Source organism: Podarcis cretensis (genome assembly GCF_951804945.1).
Source record: "Podarcis cretensis genome assembly, chromosome: 16".
NCBI lineage: Eukaryota > Metazoa > Chordata > Lepidosauria > Squamata > Lacertidae > Podarcis > Podarcis cretensis.
In genome coordinates this window covers 41,731,790-41,756,599 of record NC_137186.1, presented here as the reverse complement: position 1 = coordinate 41,756,599, position 24,810 = coordinate 41,731,790, and the positions used below count along the sequence as shown (strand labels likewise).

The 24,810-nt window shown below is 44.9% G+C and overlaps 1 protein-coding gene across 19 annotated transcripts in view; it reads left to right on the top strand.

Annotated features, from left to right (window-relative positions):
- NCOR2 (nuclear receptor corepressor 2) overlaps positions 1-24,810 on the top strand; it is a 352,014-nt gene that overhangs the window by 72,057 nt on the left and 255,147 nt on the right. For all 19 annotated transcript variants that reach the window (XM_079957706.1, XM_079957722.1, XM_079957718.1 and 16 more), the window contains exon 2: positions 15,791-16,035. In XM_079957706.1, coding sequence (XP_079813832.1) covers positions 15,931-16,035 — 105 coding nt within the window. In that variant the 5' untranslated portion in view covers positions 15,791-15,930. The remainder of the gene's footprint in view (positions 1-15,790; positions 16,036-24,810) is intronic.

Below are 24,810 nucleotides of genomic sequence, written 5' to 3'. Positions count from 1 at the left end.
TATTTATGTATGCTACTACAACAGCAAGAATGCTACTTGCCCAAAAGTGGAAAGAAGCAGAAGTCCCAGCAAAGGAAGAATGGATACAAAAATCTATGGAAATATGCAGAAATGGTGAAACTTACTGGAAGAATAAGAAATCAAAATAACAAACTTTTTTGTTAAAGAATGGAAATGGTTTTTTGAATAAATTGCAAACAGATAAAAACATTAGCAGGATTATTGTAATAACCTGCAGTTTCATAAGAATATATATTTAAAGTAGTTACAGATAGGTAGCCGTGTTGGTCTGCCATAGTCAAAAAAATAAAAAATAAACAAATAAACAAATAAACAAATAAAAATATTTCTGAAGAAGTGTGCATGCACACGAAAGCTCATACCAAGAACTAACTTAGTTGGTCTTTAAGGTGCTACTGGAAGGAATTTTTTTATTTTATTTAAAGTAGATAATTAAATGAGCAAATTAAATGAATTTGGATATGTAGAAGATATTAAAAAATAAAATTAAGGAACTGCAGAAAGTGTGGAAGGGAAGTCAAACTTTGAAATGTTAAATTGATTGTAAAACTAATGAAATGTATAAAATTGAAAAGTATAAATAACCCCCCCCCCAGGTTTTAGTGTGTGAAAGCAGTCCAGATCCAGTGATCCCCAGGCATGTATCTCCAGATGGTGGAGATGTCAGGTTCTATACTGGTGCCTAGGCATCTTCACTTGGTCGCAAAATGTGCCTGGCACCTGGCTAATTTCGAACACTGCAAGCAGCCATGACAGGTGGCCACCTAACCTCTGCTTAAAAACCTCCAAGGAAGGAGAGTCCACCAGCTTCAAAAGGCACACTGTCTCAGAATGTTCAAATTCACTTAGCTATAGGATTCCCATGTGTCCTAAGAGCATTTAAGCCCCATCTGCACTGTACATTTAAAGCACTATCATGCCACTTTAAACAGCGACAGATTCCCTCAAAGTATCCTGGGAAGTGTAGTTCATTATGGGTGCTCAGAGTTGTTAGGCAGGCACCCAATTCCTCTGGGAATTATAGTTCTGTGCGGGGAATTGCAGTTATCTAATTAAAGTTTAAAACAGTTCTTGAAAAACAAATAAGACAATTACAAAATTTAAAAACCCAACTCATGACATTTCTAACAGAACACCGTTTGAAACAAACAGATTAAGGTCTGTTTAGGAAACTAAAAGCAAAAGAAAAAAAACAATGTGAATCAGAAAAAAGACGCCTGGGTGCGGGGTGTGTGTGTCAGCCTTAAGAGGTGCTTTTAACAAGTGTGTTTTACTCCTATAAGCACTTGAATTGTGTGTAACTGGTCTGCTCTTTGCTGAATTTGCGTCTTAGATGATAGTCCATGTTAATTTGTCGCCTTGAGCTAATGGGGAATCACAGGGAGACAAACTTGGGCTGGCTTGTTTTGTTTGTGGTGCCACCATAGATGGAGTCTGTTCCCTGATCACCACTGAGTCGCATTGAGCCCCAAGAAGTGTGAGGGGGGGCTGGGTATGCAGGCCTTTATCTGACTTCCGTTTCACCTGCCTGCTTTTCTTTGCCTTTCTGAAGGAGCAGATGCACTGGTGAACCAGATCTCCTAATTCCAGAGAGGCAGGCACATTGTTCCCCGAGGCCCTTTCTCTAGAAATAAAAGGACTCTCCTCAGCTCCACTGTTTCTCTTTTGGAGTACAACTGCTTTCCCTTCTCCAATTTCCCGCAGGCCCATCATACTGCTAAAATTGAAATATCAAGATGTCTGAAACAGCGGGAAGTCCTATCAATGTGTTGACAACCTGGAGGAGCAATTTTTTTCCAATTAGCTTTTATTTAAAGTAAAATAGGCCTGTCAGTTTAGCCTACAGAATGCATGTTAAATAATGTAGGAAGACCCTGCTTCTGATGGAGGAAATATTTTCCCCACCCACCTTGGATTAGGACTCAGTGGCAGTTCAGAAATGAATCTGTAATTAATAGGGAGGCCATAACATGGGGCATAAATCTTGAGCCATTAACAAAGCTGAGGACGGGAGTCGGGGGAGGCTGGCCAGCTTTGTGTGGCCTGCTTATTTCATTTTGTTCTTATGAGATTCCCTGCGTCTTCCTGATACATGTTAAGTGTGCAACGGACAGCATTTTGTAGGAACTTAAGAAAAGCCCTCTTCCGCTTGTGACTCAGAGGCATACTTCTTCTGGCAGTGAAGGTACAGAATAGCTGCTGTGGTTAGTAGCCTTCACCAGTTTGTCTAATCCTCTTTTAAGTCCATTGAAACTCATCGCCACCACTACATTCTGCAGAGCTTTAACTATATGCTTTGTTAAGAAGTGTATTTTCGTTTGTCAACTTTCAACTTCATTCTATGTCCCCAAGTTTTAGTTTTATGAAAGATGGAGAAAAGCTTTTCACTGTCCACTTGGGTGGGGCACAACAACAACAACAACAGCAACAACAACAACAACCTCCACTAGATGATACCACCAACATGTCTCCTCTTACTTGCCTTTACTCTAAACTAGCCACCCCCCTTGTAACCTTTCCTCATAGGGGAATTGCTGCAGCTTCTTGATCTCTAGCGGTTCAGTTATATACACCTGAGAGCCCACTCTTGCATTAGCAAGTCAGCTGAGCCTGGTGGCTCAGTCCAGCTAGTCTCTGGCTCCTTCCCTGTTTCTGACCTTGATTCAAAATGTATCCATTCTTTCAGATAAGTTCCCCCCTGTTCTGTTACGTTTATTGGCCTCTCATTGATCGTATGGTGCTTTTGTTTGGTTTTCGTTAGTCACCTTGGGAATACTAGTGTACTGACGATGTGGGATAAGAACCTAAAGAATAAAAATAAATCATATTTGGTAGAATCTTACCAACCACCAGTCATTGGTGAGTCCAACAGAAGTTCAGCGGAGGCAAGGTAAGGTTACCCTGGACAGCTTAGGCTGCAGACTCCATGAGAGCAGAGCTCAGATGCTGACTTAGCAGCAGCCAGCCCTAGACTGAGCCATAAATTGGGGCCCCAGATACCTCGCTAGCTAAGAGAAGCCTCTTGATTCAAAAGGGCCAGCCTGCTTGACTCTAGATGGATTGCTCCAGAGGAGGGTTTCCCCAAATGGTTGATATTGACCCCCCTCCGGTTGATGGGACAGTGCAGGGGGTGAAATAAGACCTGATGGGGTCAAAAAGGGCCTGAGGTAGAAAAGTCCATGAGGTATTGTGTGAAAAATCTAATTAGAACATATGAGCTACAGAAATAAAAGGCATGGACATGCGCAGAGTGTACTTCCCTTGCTAGGAGGAATCTCTGAAAATCATAAAATATTAATTTTTTACTTTTTCATGATTTCTGGGCATCAGTGATTAATAAATATTGATTATATTGCTTGACTTTATTTCAGTTACCGGTATATGCCTAACAATCTGGACCAGGCTCAATGATAATTTTATAATTTCATCAAGGGGCCAAAGAAAGTTGGGGAACCTTACAGTAGAGCTTCTGAGCTGGAGTCCTCTGAGGTATGGGGGGGGGGGGGACTGTGCTGCCCTTGGGCTAGAGGGGGGACTGGCTGCATGGATGCTTCATGCAGAAGTGCTTCCAGGCGGCTAAGTGCTTCTTACAGACAGCCCAACTGCCTAGAATTGAACCTGGGGCCTTTTGCAAGCAAATTATGCAAGCAAACTGGAAACTCTCCGCGGTCATTTGGGTATGGTTCTTAATCACACCATACTCAACCAGACATATCTGCTGAGCTCAGATTCTTTGTATGCTTGTATACTGTATACTGCTCTTTTCTTGGAGTTGTTTTTTTATTTTTAAAAAATAGTGTTTTCACTTTATCTGCATATAGTTTTTTTTTTTAAATAATATTTATTAAAGATTTTCAAATATAACAGAAAAAGAAAAACATCCAAATTTAAAACCTAATTTTCATTGGCATCTTTCCAGGACTTCCCCTCCCCTCCCCCTCTTGTATTCCAATTATTTCAAATAGATTCAACAAATTCTTACCCCAAATTTTAAAATTATTATCATTGGCCCAATTTTAAAAAAATATTTTCCCATCCCCTAAAATCGACCTGTTCCCTTCCACGAGTTCCCGTCTTTAATATGCAGTACAGATTAAGATAAACAGAAAGATAAAAAAAAGAATAAAATGTAATTTAACACCCTTTGGATTCCAAATTTCCCTCCCCCCTTTCCCGGTTGCGTTCCCAATGTCCATCAATGTCTACTGTCATCCTGGAGCTCCCACATCTAAACCACAGTCCTTCACCAGTCCGCTTTGCCGTCTTTTTATTAGTCTTTGCCATCTTTTGGTCATCTTTGGTTTCACATGTCCAATCTTGGAAGGAGTCTATCTTCCAACTTTGTCCAGTTCTTGTTATTCTTATTGTTCTTGTTGTTCTCTCTCCTCCTCTTTCCCCCCCCCTGCTCTCCTGCCCAATTGTTCTAATTCCAAAAAGCTTCTAATTCCTCTGCAGAGGCTTTGTTATTCAGGAACAAAACATTACGTCAAGTCCCTTCCATTCTTCAATAGATAAATCTATTGTCTCCTTTAGTGTGTAGACCTCTGTAGACAAAATAGTGTTCCATTTCTGCAGTTTCCCAGGCGATAAAAAGTCCTATTCAAATTCGATGCCAACAATACTTGTAGTGTCCCACAGCTCCTCTAGAGGGATTATAGTAACTCAGTTTCCTTCTCGATCACACCCAACAGTCAAAGTAACTTATTATTCCTTGTTTTAAACAATTTATATCCAATTTGTAACAAATGTGACCAGCAAAGTCCTCGTAACAAAGTTCTCTTTTTGTTCTTCCGCTTTGACAGCTCCTTTGACAGCTGTCAAAACCTCTATTTCTCCTCTCCCGGCGCTCTTTCAGATCGCTCCCGGGGTTTCCGGGGGGGGGGTTGCATTTTAATTCACATTCCACTTTTCTCCTCCAGCCCAGTCTTATAATTTTCCATCGCGAAGTTAATAACTTTATCAAAAAAAGGTTACACTCGATCTTAGTTGTCAAATCCTTTGCTTTAGCTCCTCTACAACAGGGGGGAGGCTGACTTCCTTTTTGCACCTCCCCCGCTCGCTCCGAATTTAAATAGAATTTCCCCCCTTTTTTAATCCAAGTTCCAATTACTCACGGGTTATTCTTTTAAAGACCAAATTTTCAATGGAAGAAGTCAGCGCTCTCCGTCGAATGGCATGCGGCTTCGCTCGGCAGGGGAAGCGGAGGACTCACAGCACCCCCCCCCCGTCACCCGCTCCGCAGCCTTTAAAAAGGCTCCTTCGCGGGTCGGGGGGGGGCGTAAACGGTGCCCGCCGAGTCACCATGCCCATGGGTTTCAGCGCCCATGGTTTTTGAGGGTCCCCGCGTCGCCGGCGCGGTAGAACCCAGCCCCTGCCGAGCAGACTCCCTCCGGAGCTCGGAGGGAGTCCGCCATTCGGCGATGGCGCCAACCCGGAAGTCTATCTGCATATAGTTTTTGAAAGCTACCATGTAAACTAGTGGAACAAAGGGTAAACATTTTGAAATACAAAACATTGGGTTTTAGTTTGATGCATTTGCCAAAACAAGGTTGGCTGCTGCTGCTGCAGGGAAAATGTGATTACACGTAATTGTGTTTGCAATTATTTACAAATGCAGTTACTGGGGAAAATGCAATTATGTGAGGTTTATGCCACAATAAATCTGTTAAGTATTTAAGGTGCAACAAGATTTCATTGTTTAGCTTTCCCCTGTTTTATTTCTCTGAGCCATTTGTATTTTCCAGATACTTTTATTGTATGATCATTATTAATGTCATTTCTCACCTACGTCTCCTTCCTTCGGAGCTGCTGTGGGTAATATGCTATTTTGTTCCCTGCCTTTTGCTTCAGAGTCATCTCCATGTGTGATTTGTAATAATACTGTTGAAGCAGCAGCCAAGAGGCTTCTTAAATAACCCAGAGTGACGTGAAAATGACATCTATCTATAAATCAGTCTGAACCGCAAACATCTGAGGAAGATTTGCACTTAATCCAATTTACTTCCATCTTGTGCTTTACTTAAAATGACACAAATGTCAAAATGGGACTTTAACTCTCCTTGTTGGAGCATCTCCTGGTGAGAAAGGAAACATACGGCAGATTCCTATGCACTGCTGGCTGTCAGATATTCATGCTTGGGATTTAAGCAGCCTTGCAAATACGTTTGCAAAAGTTACTATTCATGCAGACTATTTGTCGGGGTGGTGAACTGATTGTCTGTGGACTGAAACCAGCCCCCAAGCGGTTTCTTTGGCCACACTGACTATGGCAGAATCAGAATCTGCAGCAGGTAACATCATGGTACTTGGCTGGATGGAGAGGTTTAAATCTTTCTGTCTATCCTTCTGCTATATTGGCTGTTCTTATAGATTGGCGTATTGTAGGGAAGTTGAAAGGGGACAACTCTACCTTGCACTAGGAACTTTGATTGCATGGCGTCTGATGTTACTCCAACCCTTTGTTGGATTCAGATTATTACTTACTTCAAATATTTATAGTGAACTCTTCACTCAAAGGCCCCAAGGTGAGGAACACCCAAAATGGTAATAGAGAACTGAAAATAAAACAAAGCATACTTCAAATCATTATTACTGGTATATTCTACATGGCATCAGGGACAGAATAAAAGCATGCACAGCCCACATTGGTTTGAATGCATCCCATTCCCATCCATACAGAAGTCAGGTGTTTCTACAGGAGGGGGCGGGTGCCATGGGCTGCCGGGCTCCCTCCAGAGGGCGGGCCCAGTTCTGCCTGGAAACAGTGTGGGGTGCGATGCAGGTGGCACAGGGTCTGCAGGGCACCCCAGCTGCTGCCTGCCTCCTGGCCGTGGCTGCCCTCCAGCAGGCCCAGCACTTCTGAAAAAAGCAGGGTGGCTTACGCTGCCAGGAGGGCACCTGGAAGGGACACCCAGGAGGGGCATGGCTGGTGTGCGCTGGCCTGCAGATTTCCCTCCTGAGTCCCGGGCGCCCTCCCAGGGGTGCACCCCTTGATGTTTTTTCCGACAGCGCTGGGCTGGTGCACACCAGCTGCTTCCCTTTTGGGAGGGATGCATTTGCTCAAGTGGCGTACCCCCCCCCCCCACTTGGATACCCTGCCCCATGGAGGGGGTCACGTGCGTCACCCCACCCTGGTCTCAGGCAGCAGTGGGGGTTGCTACACTGGTGTGTTTCTGGATGTGATGAGCACTACAACACTGTCGGGCTGAAGCTTGGATTGGCAGGCTCAGACAGAGGAAAAGGAAGAAACAGAGGGAGGCTGAATTGTGGGAATCTGGGTTAGAGGATGCAAGATCTCCTTTCCACCCTGACCAGCTGATTTGGAGTGGGGAGCAAGGGTGCCTCACCCTCCTGCGTAGTGGAGAGCCTGAGGCTGGCTTTCTTCATCAGTGGATGGGAGAGGTTAAATGGAAAAGTGAAGCCTTGTCACCTAGAACCCTTGTCAGTTCAAGGATGCATTTCAGCCAGACTAAAACACTCAAGCACTTTCAGTGATGGGCGTGGCCTGGACAACAAGAAAGGAGGTGTCACCTGGAAGAATCCTAAACTGACCAGATAGAGGGCTACATTTAGCCCTTGGGCTGCATAAACATGATTGGGTGAGCCACCTTCCCCCTCCCTAGTTGCATCTCAAATAGAATTAAGACCACAGATTGTGATTTGCTGCTGCTGGAAATCTCCATAATGTGCTTGCTAAAGACTGTTTCCCCTCCCACTTGACCTATAATGTGTCTGGAATGCAAACGATTTCTAGTAAGCCCATCAATTTGTGCAGGGGCCAATCCCTCTTAGCTTAAATATTTCGTCACCTAACCTCAAATTTTGTACCCCTGCCTTCTGCAATCTCTCCCCCCCCACACACCACCCCCCCCCCCGTCAGCTCTGCCATTGCTCTTAGGTGCTGTTTTTGCTGCCTTGGTTGCAGAGTAGCTGCTGATGCAGCCGGAGGGGAAATGAATAGCTGAGTCAGTTTGGGAGGGGAAAAGAAGGCTCATGACACAAAAGGGAAGACCTATCTGCTGCTTCTGCTTTCTGCAACCTGATGGCTCCTAAAGTCTCCAGTTCTGATGCTCTAGGCAGGGCCACAGTTGCTCACAACCAGCAGTGTTTGGGATTGAGGGTGCAAATTTATTTATTTGGTGGAGGGCAATGCTTGGTGGCTAAGAAAAAGGAGTGACAGTGGTAGTGAGGAACACAGACTGTGGGAGGCAGGGTTTTTGTTCATTATGTCCAGTTTGTTGGCCTGGTTCCAGCCTTTCCCAAACTGGTACCTTCCAGATGTTGCGGGACCCCAGCTCCCACCACCCTTGGCCACTGGACCTGCCATGTGGCATACTTCCAGAGCAGTTTGGATTCCATGTCTTTTAGATGGACCATGGACCCAGACACTAGCTAATTGTACCAGCATGTCCTCTTGAGTACTACTCCTTCTTGGGACTGATGGGTGAAGTGATCCTTCACCAGACCTGAATCAAAGTAAGGTAGAGTGCTCTGTGAAGAAGAGCATGCTTCTTTCATGTCCATGATTTTACAGGGCCCACCCATTTCCTCTGATTGCACATTGTTTTCTCTGATTTTACCACTGTACTTTTATAGTGTAAGAGTGAGTAAGAAACTCACTTTAAATTTTTTTTTACTGACTATGTCTGTCTTGCATGCTCTCCTCCCCTTTTCCTCCAACCTAAAAAAGCAATTTCAAGGTATATGGAAGATAGAAAGTTGGCAACAAAATGACTTTGGGCAATAAATACATACACAAATATTTTTAAAGTCAGTGTATCATGTTTTGGATCTTAATGTCCTGTTTGCTGCTTGGTTGACCTTTCCTTTTGGCTTTTGTTTCTAAATGAGAAGTGACTTTAACCTAAAACATACTTCGTAAGTCATCTATATGACCCTGTGTTTTGCATGTTATTTTTAAATGGAAGCAGGCTGAGCATCTCCCACCCCACTCCACTCCACCTCCCTCTTTTGACTCTCAAGCCTCCCAGATACAATAACAGCTCTCAGAATCAAGATATCTCTCCCCCCCCTCTCTCCTCTTTTATTTTGCTTGCATCCTCCTCAGTAATTGAGGGCTGCTGTGAGTCATGTTGGGAAAGTGTCTTTCTCTCTCTCTGAAGATGAGGACTCCTCTAATAATAGGAACTAATAAAGATGCTTCACTTGGACAAGGGCTGACAGTTAAGCGGTGAAGGCATTGAAAAGGGGGAAAGCAGACCTTGCCCAGAGCCATGCACTTTTTTGTGGCAGGCAGACAGACTTGGGGGCGGAGTGTGGGGTGGTGGGGTGGCAGGAAGGCCTTTGTCTTAGTCATGCATGGGTTTGTGTCCCCGAAAGAGAAGCAGGCAATGTTAGAAACTGAGATAGCAAAGCTAGGAGCTAAATGGCAATTTACACCTAGGTTATGGGTGCAACAGCAGAATGTCTAGGCACACTTTTTATGACAAGAATACAAAGCTGGAAATGAATGAACTGCAGCTATAATATTATGTTCATTTTTCACATGGTGTGGTCTTTCCCCTGCCCACCCCCCTAATATTCTTAAGAGGGTCTCCTCTCCAGTCTTCACAGAGTAGCTGGAAGTGGGGATGCCGAAAAAGGTCCTCCTTTCCTTCCACTGCAGTTTTAATCTGAAATCTTAGGCGCAGTACTGCTCCCAGAGCTCAGAAACTACTTGCGCTAATGAAATTCCCTGTCGCAAAATGCGCCTAGAACAATGGGAGTTTTGAACACTGGAAGCAGGAAGTAGAAATGATTGGAAAACGTGTGTTGCGGGTGTATATTGGCCCAGTTTGCATGTTACAATAAACCATAGTTGCAGGTGAATGCAGAGATTGCTCCTGTTTTATTCCTTCCCTACTGTGTTTGACTTGAAATGGGTTTTGTTAGCTGCCTTGAGGCATTTGTGCAAAGGTGGGATAGAGATGGGTAAACAAGTAAAGGGGTTGTGGTGGTCATGTTGGTTTGCATATTTTATTGTAAGCATTCCTCTCCTGCCTTTCCGTTGCAAAAAGAAAGCAATGCACACTTTCTGTAGTAGATAACACCAAAGACTTACCATATTTTTCGCTCTATAACACGCACCTGACCATAACACGCACATAGTTTTTAGAGGAGGAAAACAAGAAAAAAAAAATATTCTAAACGAAACAGTGGATTTATGATTTTTGTGATTCATGCTGTGGCCACAGACATGTGATCTGACGGTGAGTTTGGGGTAGCCCAATGCAAAAATCCTGAGGATCCATGTGGATCCATGCTTTGTAACCATGTTTTTGCGCCATTGCGGCCCCATGAAACAGTGGGTGCGTGTGTTTTTTGGTGCAGGCTGTAGCCATGGACATGCTATGTGATCTGATGGTGAATTTGGGGTGACCCAGTGCAAAAATCCTGAGAATCCATGTGGATCCGTGCTTTGTAACCACGTTTTAAGTGGGGAGGGAAGGAAAAGCACTCAAGGGACAAGGAGCACGCGTAGGGTGTGTGGAGAAGGATGCTGCTAATAATGCAGGAGAGGGGTATAAGGGGAGAAGAAACACATGTGGGGGGTGTGGAGAAGGATGCTGCTAATAATGCAGGAGAGGGGTATAAGGGAAGAAGGCTCCTCTCCTCTCCCGCTTTGCTCCTTTAAAACAAGCAGGCTCTGCTTCTCTCCCTCCTCCCTGGCTCAGCTCGCTGAAAAGCTTTGCTGCTATTTAGCGAGCTGAGTGGGGAGGAGAGAGTTCAGAGAGCACGGATGATTTAAAGCAGCCAACCAGACAGGAGCCGCTTACACCTGTGTAAGCGGCTCCTCTCCCGCTTTGCTGTTTCAAAGCGAGCCACGGAGGAGGGAAGGAAGGGGGACCATGGATCCTCTGCTCACGGCTGCAGCAGATCCCCCCCGCCATCCGTAGGCATTCGCTCCATAACACGCACAGACATTTCCCCTTACTTTCTAGGAGAAAAAAGTGAGTGTTATGCAGAGGAAAAATACGGTAACTTTTAGCGCTTTTGTGATGATTATTGTGAAAATTTTTGTTGTCCAAGGACCAGCAGCAAGAGTCATAGAGAAACATATTGAAACCAGTATTTTTATAGAATGTTAGAATCGTACGGTTGGAAGGACCCATGAGGGTCATCTAGTCCAACCTCCTGCAGTGCAGGAATCTTAACTAGATCATACATGATGAGTGGTCATCCAGCCTCTGCTTAAAAACCTCCGAGGTAGGAGAGTCCCCCACCTCTCATGAGAGTCTGTTTCACTATCGAACAGCTCTTACTGTCAAAAAGTTTTTCTGGGTGTTTAGTTAGAATCTCCTTTCTTGTAACGCGAACCCATTGGTTGGGGTCCTACCTCCAGAGCAGGAGAAAACAAGTTTGCTCCATCTTCCAAGAAAGCGTTGGATTAAAAAAAATGTAAAGAAAACTTTGCCATATTGTATTCCTGGGCGATACTCAAAAAAGCAAGCAAACAGTCACTTACCTGTTCATCTGCAGCATTTAGGATTTGCCTCTTGGTCAATGTTTCTCAAACTTGGGTCTTCAGCTGTTGTTGGACTACAACTCCCATCAGCCCTAGCTAGCAGGACCAGTTGTCAGGGATAATTTTTAAAACTGCTCTAGGCAATTAGCTAGGGAAGCTTCAGAAAAATTGTGTTCACCACCTGCCTCCTCCCCTTGATTCTCAGTGTAGGATGCTGAGCATGACGGGCTATGGCGGTGGGCTATTTCAGAAAGTTTTTGGGCTCCTAAATTTTATGGAAGTGCTTGCAAGAATGCCCTGGACCCATTATGGACATTAGCATTTGCTTTCCCAAACCATACCAGTAGGTGCAAAACAAAATGGAAAAGGGGTGGTGATTTTGGGAGGAAGAACATCCTGAATTTAAAACGTGTGGGGGCTTTTTCTTTGGTTTGGTTGATGTTCTTCGAAATGGAGGAACACAACAAAAGCTGTGTAGCGATGCAGCAGAGTTCAAAGCAATCAAGGCACGTATTTTGCAGCTTTTATTCAGGATGTTCAATCATTAAAAATATTGTTTTGTGATCCAAGCAATTATGTTCAACAAAGGAATTTCTAGCAGGCGGCTTCCGTGACATTCCAAAGACATCAGAGATAGTTTCTGCCAGAAATACAATTTCTGTGTGTTAGGAAGGTGATGTGGGGGGAAGCATCACATTTCAGTGAGAGAATACCCCCCCACAGGTGCTTAAAATTGAAGGGAAATTAGAAAAGCATCGTTTATCCTAATATGCAAGCACAAGGGACCTGCAAATGGAGGATTATTACGAGCTGTTGGTGAAATGAAGGTGGCTATTGTGTTGTTGTTTAAATATATGTGAAGAATGCAGATCAGTTGGTAAGCATGGATATTTATCTTCCCTGTATGGTAAACTCATCATGTGCTTACAGTTTATTTTCTCTCCTGTGTTTCTCATATGTGGACACTGGTTTACACTGCAGTTATGTTTGTGTGCTTTGTTTTTTAAGCTGGCCTTGACCTCCATCTAAAGAAAGCTCCGTTCAGCCATACCAGTTGTGTTCCAGGGAAATAGTTGTGATGACAAACATCCTTCCCTAATTCCAGCTTGTCTGCCATTGCTTACTTTCTCATGCAGTGTGATTTTATGAAGGATTAAGGGGCCTTCTTTTGCTGGTCCTTCCCCCTCCCTTTCTCTGTTTGCATGGTGCTTTTTGAGAAAAAGAAATAGTTGGACCTGTACTTCTAAATTTGTTTGGAGTCTAGGTAACTCTGGAGGCAGAACCTTTCTACCGTTGGGCAGAATGAGGCAGCTGTCTCAAGTGGCGGGGGCAGGGGGCTGTAGCCAATACTAGTCCTACTCAAAGTAGACACATTAAATTTCTGGGCCTCAGTTAGCCATGTCCATTAATTTCAGTGGGGTCTACTCTGAGTAGGGCTAATATTGGCTACGTCCCAGGATGGCAGCCTGCCACGCTTCCCCTCGAGTCCCAACCTGCCCTGCTGTGTACCACCTAAGCTAGCCTGCTGCCCTCTGGTCAGTGAAGGATGCCTGTTGAGGTTCTGAATATGGAATTTGGACTTGTGAGGAATCTTGTAATTCTTGAGCAATCAAAGGTATAGAAAACCAGGCTGCTTCGTTTATATCTGTCCTGGCCAGTGCAGAAGCTTCTTACTGCCTGCCCGTTGCAGGTGCCCTTCTTGTTCTGCACCACCGTGGTAACTTTCTGCTCTGAAGCTTGAAAGCAAAGCATCCTCTGTATCTCACAGTCCCAGCCTCCACTTTAAGGCCAAGAGTATCAGTAATGCCAAGTTAAGGGCAGGTTTCTCCCTTGCCACCACAAATCACCATCCCCTCATCCCCAACATGCAGGTGAGTTTTTCCCAGGCTTTACACTTCAGTAGATTCATGTCTCTGGGATAGAAACTTACTCTAGACAGTTTGGTAATGCAGTTCTGCCTCCAGGATTGGGTTCATATGGGCAAGACTTTGCCTGGTTAATAGTAGTAGTAGTAGTAGTAGTAGTAGTAGTGATAATAAAATAATAATAATAATAATAATAATAATAATAAGAAGAAGAAGAAGAAGAAGAAGAAGAAACACTTTCCACATACATATCTCTAGGTAATTTGCAAAATGCATTGAAAACACCTTAAAATAGTTAAAAGACAACACAGAAAGAACACCAGATTAATTTAAAAGCAATGTGAAGTGGACACTTGTGGCAGAAACCTGTTCATCCCTCTAGGAAGGCTTGTTGAATCAAAAAAACCTTGGTTGTTTCTGGAAAGAGCAAATAGTGGGTGCCTGTCCTTTCTGGGCAGGAATGGTGGGCAGTGTCCACACTAAGAGCTGTGCTCTAAATTATTGTCAAGAGGGCTTCTGATACCTTTGCAACTTGAAAGAAAATCTCTTGCACAGACTACAGTGACTTATATGGTATATGAGGGATGTTGCGGTCTCTCAGGGAACCTGGTCCTGAGGTGTATAGGGCCTTTTTTGTTAGTACCAACACTTGAGTATGGCCCAGTGGCGGATTGGCAGCTAGTGCAAATCCCACCGGCAAGGTGTCCTGTGTTGGGTCTCCACAAGCTACTTAGCCACCACATTCTGCACTGTCTGCACCCCAAGACCAGCGTCAGGAGCAGCCCCACATAGGGCGTGTTGCAGTAATCCAGCCTTGAGGTAGCCAATGTGTGTAGCCTCTGTTGATTTGGCAGTTGTTTTATCCCTCAACCGACATGCATGTAAGCAGGCATGGAACTGCAGCCCCTCTGGTGCCCGTTTTTGTGGTCAAGAGGGGATGCTTTATCAGCGCAGACTGATTTTGTAGGCTGAGGAGGGGTTGGGTGGGGGAAGAGACATTCTTCTTCCTCTTTCTCAATGCTTCTGTATGTGCACACATTCCACTTTCAGTTGAAATCGATGTCTGTTTGGCTTGTTTTTCTCAGCTTCAACAGAGATCAGGAGAAAGTAAAAAGGAAGCAGCCTTGTTTGTGGTGGGGAGGTCTGCCCCTTGGTTCTGCTGCAAGGTTTGCAAAAAGGAAAGCAAAAAAAAATAAAATTGTGCTCTTGAACTAGGCTGTTTGCTTGAAAAGTGGGCTGAAGTTGTGTGCTTCCGATAAGATGGGCAGCAGCTGAGTGGTAGCAGCTTTCCCATCTGCCCTGCAGGCAGCGGTGGGCAATTTATGCTTTGTATAATTAAGAGTTAATGCCAGGAACCAAGCTTAATGCCTCTTTAAACAGCTGGCAGTCAAGGGCGCGCATGGAGACATTCGTTACTTTTAATAGAAAACCTGACAAAGCGAAGCGCGCGACCATCTCCAAGTAAAATAGGTTGTAAGTGTCCATAAAAAGCCAGCAGGTTGTAAAACTCTATTTGTGCATATATCAGGGTGGTCTCCACTTGGGTGCAGGGAAGCAAAAGCAGAGTTTGGACATTTCACATTCCTGCATCTTTATCTGTTCAGTAACAATGGACTGCAAGAGGGCAACCAAAATCAGGGACTGGGAAGGCATCCCCTATGTGGAAGGGATAAAAGAATTAGCTATTTTCTCTTAACTTTTTAAAATAAAAAAGAGAGAGATGACTGACAGTGCAATCCTGCGGTGTCTGGGTTTGAAAGAGGATCATACAAATTTCTGGTGGAGGATCAGTCTGCCATTGGCTTCTAATCAAGATGGCGGCTGAACTTCCTGTTGGCTGGGGGGGGGCAGTAGCTGGGGAGAAAGAGCTTGCTGCCTTCCAGCCTTTCTTCAGGGCAGGTTTATCTGGCAAGAGTGTTCTACAAGTAAAGAATTCATTGCCCCTTGGTTTAACATTGTAGTAAAGTTAAATAATGTATATCTGGGTAAGATAACAGAGGTTGGCAAGCGGTGGAGTGACTATCGAGTGATAAGAAGAGCTAGAAGTTGAGGGTGTCTCCTATTCAGTTCTTTTTGGAGTAGATCTGTTGAAGTGGAGGGAACTAAGGGTTCATGTTCATAATGGGTCCGCTCTGATAGAACGTAGCTGGATGCAGCCTTTTCTTTGGCTTGAATTCTTCTCAGGTTTGCTTGGGTCAGTTGAAACTAGGAAACTATACCCTTTAGATCAGTGTTTGTGTTGTTTGGCCACAGCTTTTTAGCATTTCAGGCAGGAGTCTTTCTGAACTCTGCCTGTGGATTCTGGGAAATGAAACCTGGACCTTATGCATGCAAAACATACACACGGCCACAAAGCTGTGGCCTCTTCCCAAAGTGGTTTTGACTGTGCTCTAACACACGCTTTCTCTCTCTCTCTCTTCTCCTCTTGTTTACCTTGCAGTCGCAGCATGAGTCGTCCAACACGTGCGTAATGAGGAGGAAATCTAGGATTCTTTAGTGCTTCGCATCACAGATTCTGGGGATCTCTCTCTATATATATCTACACAAGAAAAAGTGAGACCCCTCTGGACTTCTTCCACAATGTCTGGATCTACCCAACCTGTGGCGCAGACGTGGCGAGGGAGTGAACCCCGTTATCCTCCTCATGCCATGTCCTACCCGGTAGCCATAAGTCAACAGCATGTGGTGAGTGTGTGGCGCTCTGTCTTCTCCTCTGTTTAATCAACAAGCTGCATTGTATGGTGGTGAGGGGTTTGGAGCCCGGGTGTGTCTGACAGTGCTGGCCCCAGCTTACAGAGGGCTCTTAGGAGGTTGCCTTTATGCCGAGTCAAACCATTGCTCCATGTAACTCAGTAACTCATGTAACTGACTGGCAGCCACTCTACCGTATATCGGACAGGAATCTTTCCCAGCTCTACCATGATAACTGGCTTCTAGCTCAGCCTTCTTTTCCTTTCTTTCATCACCTGGTGAATCATGGGGCTGTTCCTTGCATGCAAACTTATCACTTCCTGCCAGTCTTGACCTTGACGGCCACATCTCATGGCTTTCTGAGCCTGTGTGTGCTTTCCTAGGCCAGAGGAAAAGATGCTGGGAGGAACTGGGTGGTGGTGGTGGGTGGCTGGAAGGCATGGCTTGAGGGTCTGCTGAGGTGCCAGTCCTTAGGAAACTCCTATACCAAGGTTAGGGAACTTCTTTCATTCCAAGGGCCACCTTCCCTTCTGGGCAGCTTTCTGGGGGCCGCATGTCAGTAGGGGGTGGGGCCAGAGGCAAAAGTGGTCGGATGAAGGAATGTTGATTTTTTTTACCTAGTTTCTGCACACAAGGGAGGAAAAGGTGGCCATTCTCACCACTCTTGAGCCAAGTGTCATAGGCCCTGTGGCACCAGGGGGGGAATTGCAGGATCAGAGGATGAGGACCCCGAGGTTGGGGGTGGGAAAAGTTCAGGTCACTGGAGGCCATTCTTGTTGCTGGTGTTATAAACAGTGGGGAGTCAGAAACTTTTCCCAATCTACTGTTGGTTGTTTGTTTGTTTGTTTATTATTTATGACCCTCCACACTGTTGGGTTAGACTGTGGGGAGAGGTGGGGCATGGACTCTAGGTTTGTGGATTTTAGTGAAGGACCCCCTACCCCCCCTCCAAGCACTGTTCACATTTCTTCTTTGTAGTGGCAGTAACCTTGGAAATCAGCATGCCCCATAAGCAGGAGCTGTGTCTTGATTTAGCAGCTACCTGAAAGAGATTAACACCCCCCCCCCCAGCAACCAGCAGCTTTGCAGATTGATGACAAGGACAAGGTCATTGGAACAATGAAGATGCCGTTGTCTCTCAAGCCTGTTGTTGCATCCATGCAGATAAGAGCCAAATGAGTAATTCAACCTGGTTTACACTGCTGACCCTTATCTGAAACAACATATTTGATTACAAAGGAGTGCCAGATCCCTTATTTTGTCTTGAATCTGCAACTCTTGTTTGAAAGAAGCTGGGTCAGGCGGCTCTGAGTTAGGGCGACCTGCTTGATCAATAGCCTCTTTTTTATCTTCTTAGAGAAATTTAAATGCAGAGAATTCTCTGTTTTTTGGTAGGGTTCCTGTAGCTATTAACTGCGTAAGACAGGGCTAAGGAACCCTTTCCAGACCAAGAACACATTTTGGGGGCCATATGCTGGTGATGGCCAGAAGAAAAAGAGGGTGCAGCAACAGATGCACAATTTACGTTTATACTGTAGCCCAGTTTCTCTAATGACGTGAAACAGCCAGTGGCCCAGCTATCTAGTCCAATATTCTCTTCTCATCGAGGCCAACCAGGTGCCTGCGGAAAACCAGCAAGCAGGACATGAGCAAGCACAAGAACATTCTCCCCATTTGTGGTTTCCTGGTATTCATAAACATTGCTGCCTCCAACAGAGCGCGGGCCGTCATGGTTAGTAGCCATTGATAGCTCTCTCTCCATGAGTTTGTCTAATTCTCTTCTAAAGCCTTCGAAGTTGGTGGCCATCATTGCCTCTTGGGAGTGAATTCCAGTGTTTGTTGCATGAAGAAGTATTGTATTTCTCAATCCCTAATCCAGGCAGGCAAGAGTTCGAGGACACATTTCAGCCAGGCGAAAACAATCAGGCAAAAACATTGCTGGTGGCAATCATTTTTGGAATGCTGGTGAGATGTAGCCTGTTGTAGCTGCTTGATAACAAGCGCTGAGCAATATTTAATAATAATATTATTATTAACAGATCAGTAAACGGACATGGATAGTTATCCTTGCAAGTTGTGGCTCTTTCCTGGAACTTGCTTTCCGCAAAGGCCGAACAAAACCCTTGAATGTTTTTGGAAGCAATGTGGGAGTTTTAGTTGGACCATGGTGATGGTCTGGGTTCGGGCTCTGGAGTGCAGCCAGCCAGCCAAGCTGGCAAGCAGGGTCAAAGATTCTAGAAGCTCAGCTTGCTCAGAGTAGCGAATTGCAGGGACTGAGAAACTGGGCCAGAGTCAGACGATTTATAGTTACAGGTGGGACTCCATTGGCTGATTAGGGTCACTTGATCCCCACTAGTACTGCCATTTGGACAAAGAGCTGGCAAGCCACCATGGCAGTGCAGAGGTGTTGTGTTCCTACCACTAGATTTTCTAGTTCCTTAGGAACATAGTTTGTTGCCTTCTGCCATGTCAGACCATTGCTCCATCTTGCTCAGCTTTTGCTTGTAGTGACTGGCTCTCTCATCCAGTGGTCTCTCCCAGCCCTACTCAGAGATGCCAAGGTTTGAACCTGGGACCTTCTGCGTGTAAAAGAGGCCCTCTTGGGACTGAGCTTCCCCTTGCTGCCTTAATAGGGAACGTCTGTTTGCCAAGGATGGAGCATTTCTCCTAAGTGGACCTAAATATGTCTCCACTGTTTTAATGTCTATTTCCTTGTGATGATACTATAGTCTTTGGCTCTTTGTAGCATACAGGTACGCACTGGTGTGCTGCAGCTCCATTTACTCTGTGCTGCTATAAATGATTCACAGAGAGCAATGTTGGCTTTGTACCTATTAGTTTGTGACGGATCCTATTGCTCGGCTGCTGCAGTACTGAACTTTTCCATTGCAAATGGCTTTCCCACTGATTAGGAAGAAGCAGGGAAATTGAACAGCTGCAGATGGTCTTATTTGGCAAACACATTTACTGCTGCACTTTCAGTGCTTCCCTCAGGGGACTAGAATTCAGTGGTCTGGGGCATCCTTTTGCATGCTGAAGGTCTTATAGTTAAATCCCTGGCCTCTCCAGTTGAAGAGAAGTCAAGAACCAGGTAACAGGTAATGGGAAAGACATCCCGCCCCCGCCCCCCGCATGCTGCCACAATTTGCAAATTACAAATTAAGGAAGGTGGATTTATTTATTATTTATTACTTGTTTATTGATAAGTATCAGGCATTGGAGACCTGCTGATGGTCTTAATCTCCAAAATTGTGCAACCATGGAATATACATATATAATGCCTTTGATTGGGTGGACAGTATTAGGATCAAAATATTTGAAAGTTCCAACAACTCTTGGAACAATTAAGTCAGTTAGAAAGATATGGAATATATTGGCTAATAAAAATAAATTTGATCCATTTTCACATGCTAAAACTTACTCTCTGGGGAAATCCTACTTCAATAATTGGAAAAAAGATGGTAATATGGGAAAACTGAATGGAAAACTAACAGGTGTATTGACCTAGGACCAACTGATAGATGAGGAAAACAAATTTTATACATACAGTGCTCTAGGGCAGAGCTTTCCAGACTTTTCATGTTGGTGACACTCCTTGTAGACATGCATCACAGGGTGGATTTGATTTAAATTTTACAAACTCCGCTAACCCGGAAGAGTTACCTTGGGTTGAGAACTTTGCCCCAGGATGAGAATAGAAATCGTGTGCTAGCGGCGTGGTGGCAGCTGGAGGCCCCTTTAACGAAAGTGCGCCCCAGGTTAAGAACAGTTTCGAGTTAAGAACGGACCTCCAGAGCGAATTAAGTTCGTAACCCGAGGTACCACTGTATATTTTTAAATCTGGAGAAGCTGGGGTTTGAACCAGGGCCCTCCTGTGTGCACAGCATGGGAGGCCACCATTTAGCTATGTTCTCCTGCATCCTAACACACAGGTGTTAGGATCTCTAGGTTGACACACAGGCTTTTATGCTGGACAATGAGGTGAACATGATAACACTCCTGAGAGCTAGAAAAATACTAAAATAGGTACTGTCCCACTTTTCTTTCCTGTTCTTCCCCATTCTCTTTTTTCCAGAAAAGGCAATTTAATTATTGTATTCAAATGAGTCCAGCCCACCTGAGGTTGTTTAGGGCAGAAGGATTTCCCAGAAATCTCTCTTGGGATGTGGCAAAGAATGGAAGAGAACACCTTCTTTTTTTAAAATGCTGAAAATACCAATTTTAAAAACTGAGTAAAAATGATTCTAGATTCAGGTAGGTAGCCATGTTGGTCTGACACAGTCGAAATGATATCTGAAGAAGTGTGCATGCACACAAAAGCTTATACCCAGAACAATCTTAGTTGGTCTCTAAGGTGCTACTGGACAATTTTTTAATTTTTTAATTTATTTTGACTGAGTAATATGAATTAAAAAAAAATGAAAAACAGGGACAAGCCTTGGTGATTTTGTGTAGTTGTCTGCCTCTGGCTTGCTCCCAGAAATGTCTTCCACACCGGGAAAATAAAAATTGGCCTGACCCTCATTAGTGATGGATGTAAGGTTTGATTTAGGGACGCGGGTGGCACTGTGGGTTAAACCACAGAGCCTAGGACTTGCTGATCAGAAGGTCAGCGGTTTGAATCCCCGTGACGGGGTGAGCTCCCGTTGCTTGGTCCCTGCTCCTGCCAACCTAGCAGTTTGAAAGCACGTCAAAGTGCAAGTAGATAAATAGGTACCGCTCCGGCGGGAAGGTAAACGGTGTTTCCGTGCACTGCTCTGGTTCTCCAGAAGCGGCAAAGTCATGCTAGCCACATGACCCGGAAGCTGTATGCCGGCTCCCTCGGCCAATAAAGCAAGATGAGCACCGCAACCCCAGAGTCAGTCACGACTGGACCTAATGGTCAGGGGCCCCTTTACCTAAGGTTTGATTTAGAAGGATTCCAGATGTTGCACATTTTTAGTGTAGCTGTGTGGATTCCTATTTTAATAATTCTTGTTTCTTTTATGATACACTGATTCCTTTGCCAAGCTGGAGCCCTCCAGATGTTTTGGGCTAAATAAGTAATAATAACTCCCATCAGAATTTTCTTTAGATCAAAATGTGTCTTACAGACATGTTTACACTACTGTGCATTTTGTGTAGCCTATTACGACAGAGTTCCAGGTGCTAATCTGTTGAATTATAATATGTGTGGAGATTACCGTGCATATGTCAAAGATGTGGTTGTCATGGAAGGAGAAGAGCAGTGTGTGCAATGAGCTGTGGAAGCATAGTGCACATGTTTTGTTTATACGGTACTCCAGATGTCTTTGGAGCCTCTATTGACCATCCTTGACCTGCACATGAAAGTTCAATGGTCAGTCATTGGTCAGTTCTTCTCTCCACCCTGTAATCCTGCACATTCCTCTATCAGTCACATGCAATGAGCTTTACAACCACCCACACCCAGGTTTTTTCTGTGAATGTAAGAAGAGGCCTGCGGGGGCAGGTCAGAGGTCCCCCAGTCCAGCAACCAGCTTCCTAAAGTGGGTTGGCTGCCGCAGGGAACACAGGAAGCTGCCTTATACTGAATCAGAACGTTGGCTCAGTTTTGTCTACACTGACTGGCAGCAGCTCTCCATATTCCTAGCCTTACATGGAGATGCCAGGGATAGAGACTGGGACCTCCTGCTTGCAGTGCAGAAGCTCTCCCACTGAGCTACACCTCTTCGCAGCTATGGAAGTCTACAAGCTGGCTGTACAGGAAGGAGAGCCCTCCAGTTGCCCCCCAGCAACTGATTTTCAGATACAGTCGTACCTTGGAAGTTGAACAGAATCCATTCTGGAAGTCTGTTCAACTTTCAAAACGTTTGAAAACCAAGGTGCGGCTTCCAATTGGCTGCAGGGAGCTCCTGCAGCCAATCGGAAGACATGGAAGTTCCGTTCCATTTGCAAACCGAAACACTCACTTCTGGGTTTGCAGCATTCAGAAGTCAAAATGTTTGACTCGCAAGGCGTTTGGGATCCAAGGTACAACTGTGCATAATGCTTTTGTGCATGGAGTTTCCATTATGTTTCCTGGCAGCTGATAGACCTATCTTCCATACATTTGTCTAATCTCTCTCTAAACTAATGAGCACCACCACATATTTTGGCAGTAGCCTCAAACCTCTGGAAAAAAACCACTGTGTGGCCAGTTCTTGCGCAAATGGGCCCGTCTGTTTGAAATACAGTGCTGCTATCTTAGAGGTCTCCATGCATTAGTGCTGAAGCCATTGTCCTCCGTTGATAAATTTCAAGATGTCAAACCCTTGGGAATACTTGAGTCCCTTCACAAGCTCCCTTAAATGTATTGTGCTGACCTGTGGCTGTAGCTCATGAAATGCTGCGCTTAGACCAGGGACACCCAAGTTAAATTCCCTGCCTGGTTGTGAAGGTTACTGAACGGTCCTGGACCTCACAGTGATATCATGAGATTGAAATGAGGGAGTTTCCTACATTTGTTTAAGCATTCACTGTCAGCCTTTTAGGACCACGTTAGATGCATAGGCATTTCAGACTGGTATATGTAACAATGAGAAATCAGCTCTGATCACATGAGCCAGCTTTACTTTTTGGGAAAGGCAGCACTGAAAAACAAGTCTTTAAGACAGCCTACTCAAACTAGGCGCCTTCCAATTGTTTTGAACTACAACTCCCATCAGCCCTAGCTAGCCTAGCCATGCTGGTGAGGCTGGTGCGAGTTGAAGTCCAAACTCCTGGAGAGTGCTAGTTTGGCAAAGACTGCTTGAAAGAATGTAATGTAAGGGCCAAGCTCCTTTCAGAAGGGACTTCCCCAACCATACAGCTCTTGCATGTTTTGGAGGAAAGGCTGGATGCACATGTGGCTTGTCGTGATGACTGTAGGAGCGAATTCACAAAAACTGGGAATACAACAGTTAAGGGGAAGCTTGGTGTGATCACCACCTGTCTATAATAATGCATGGCCTGGAGAAAGTGGTGGAGGAAAGCTCTTTCTCTCTTTCTCTCATAGCCCTAAAACTTGGGGACATCCAAGGAAGCTGAATGTTGGAAGACTCAGGACAGACAAAAGGAAGTACTGCTTCACACAACTCATAGTTAAACTAGGGGAGTTGTTCCCACAAAATGGCTGCCAACCTGCATGGCTTTCAAAGAGGATTAGACAAATTCTCGGAGGATCATGTTGTTGATGGTTATGAGCCACACTGTTCTTCCTTCGCTGTCAATGGCAATATGCCTCTGGATTACAGATGCTGGGAATCACCAGTGGAGAAGGTGCTGTTGTGCTCAGGTCCTCTTTGTAGGCTTCCCACCGAGGCATCTGGTTGGCCTCTGTCAGAACAGAAAGCTGGACTAGATGGGCCATTGGCCTGATCCAGCAGCCTCTCTGTCTGTTCTGATGAGACAGAAGGACCCAGTTTGACTCCCACAAAGGACTGGCTGCTGTTGCACAGAACAAGCCTGAAGCTTAAGGGTTCACAATGGGGACCTGCCTGTGTGCTGTGACCCGGACCAGCCTTTTCCAGCCTGTTTTGTTCCAGATATTTTGGACTACAACTCTTTGGTCTCAGCCAGCTTTACCAGTATTTAGGAAAGCCTGAAACGTGGAGGGCAACAGGTTGGCTGGTCTGAATAGTCCATTTAACATCATGGAAGTGAAGCAGGCAGGAGGTCTGCCTGAGGTGTGGATGCGAGACTCCTAGGCTGCCCCCGAACTCCTTGAAAGGAAGGCAGGAAACAAGTGTAATGCTGCAACTAATAACTATGTGGGGCACAAAGGAAGTTCTGGCAGACAAGTTTACATCTGTGTTGTTGCAGTTGCTGTTGTTTTATTTTAAAGATGACAGTTGCTTTTTGGGAAGTTGGTCTTCTTGCCAGAACTCAGAGAGTTGGGACTTTCCTTAATTTCTTCTTCTTTTTAGTGCTGCTTTACCTTTGTTGATTTTTTTTAAACCAAAAAACTATGAGTCTTGATCTTGCTCAGTCTCCTGCCTTTGCTGTCCATGCAGGAGACCCAGGCAGGAATCCATGTGGCTTCCTGCAACAGTAGACTTATCTCTCCCTGAAGAAAATAGTGCTTGAAGGGTATTACTCCCCCCCCCCTTTATTTTGCGCAGGTTTTCAATGGGTAGGGGTAAGCAGAAATGGTTGGGAGAGGGAAGTGAGTCAGTTGAGATTTTAATGTTAGCCACAAAGTCAGGGAAAAGTTGAGTTATGCATGTTTGCTGTGGAGGTTTGGTGTGGGTGCTACTTATTGGTTGGCACCCGTATCACTAAGAGACCTGTGCTAAATACCATACTTTTCCATCTATAAGGCGTACCCATGTATAAGACCCCCTCCCCTATTTATGGGACTCAGATTTAAGAAAATGAGGGGAGATGGCCCAAAGTTGTTGAGCTTCTCCCCCCAATGCAGCTGCAGTCAGGAAACACTCCCTAGATCATTTCCCATGGGCAGCGGCATCAGGGGAAGTTGCGCTCCCACCAACCAGCTGGCTGGCAGGCGTGCTGCTCCCCCCCCCCCCCCATGCCACTACCCGTGTATGGGACGACCCCAGTTTTTTGACAGGGTGTTTCAGTCAATAAGGTAGTTTTGCCCTTTATTCATTTTTTAATTTATTAACGTGAATAAAAAGGGACCTGTTGTCACTTACAGCTCCCAGTTCTTGTCATTTTTATTATTAATATTTCTTGGTCATTTTACTCACAGAAATGATTCAAAGTGATTTACAACCACAGACACTAAAGCCATGGAAAGGTATCCTCAGTCACCTACAGCCCATCCTA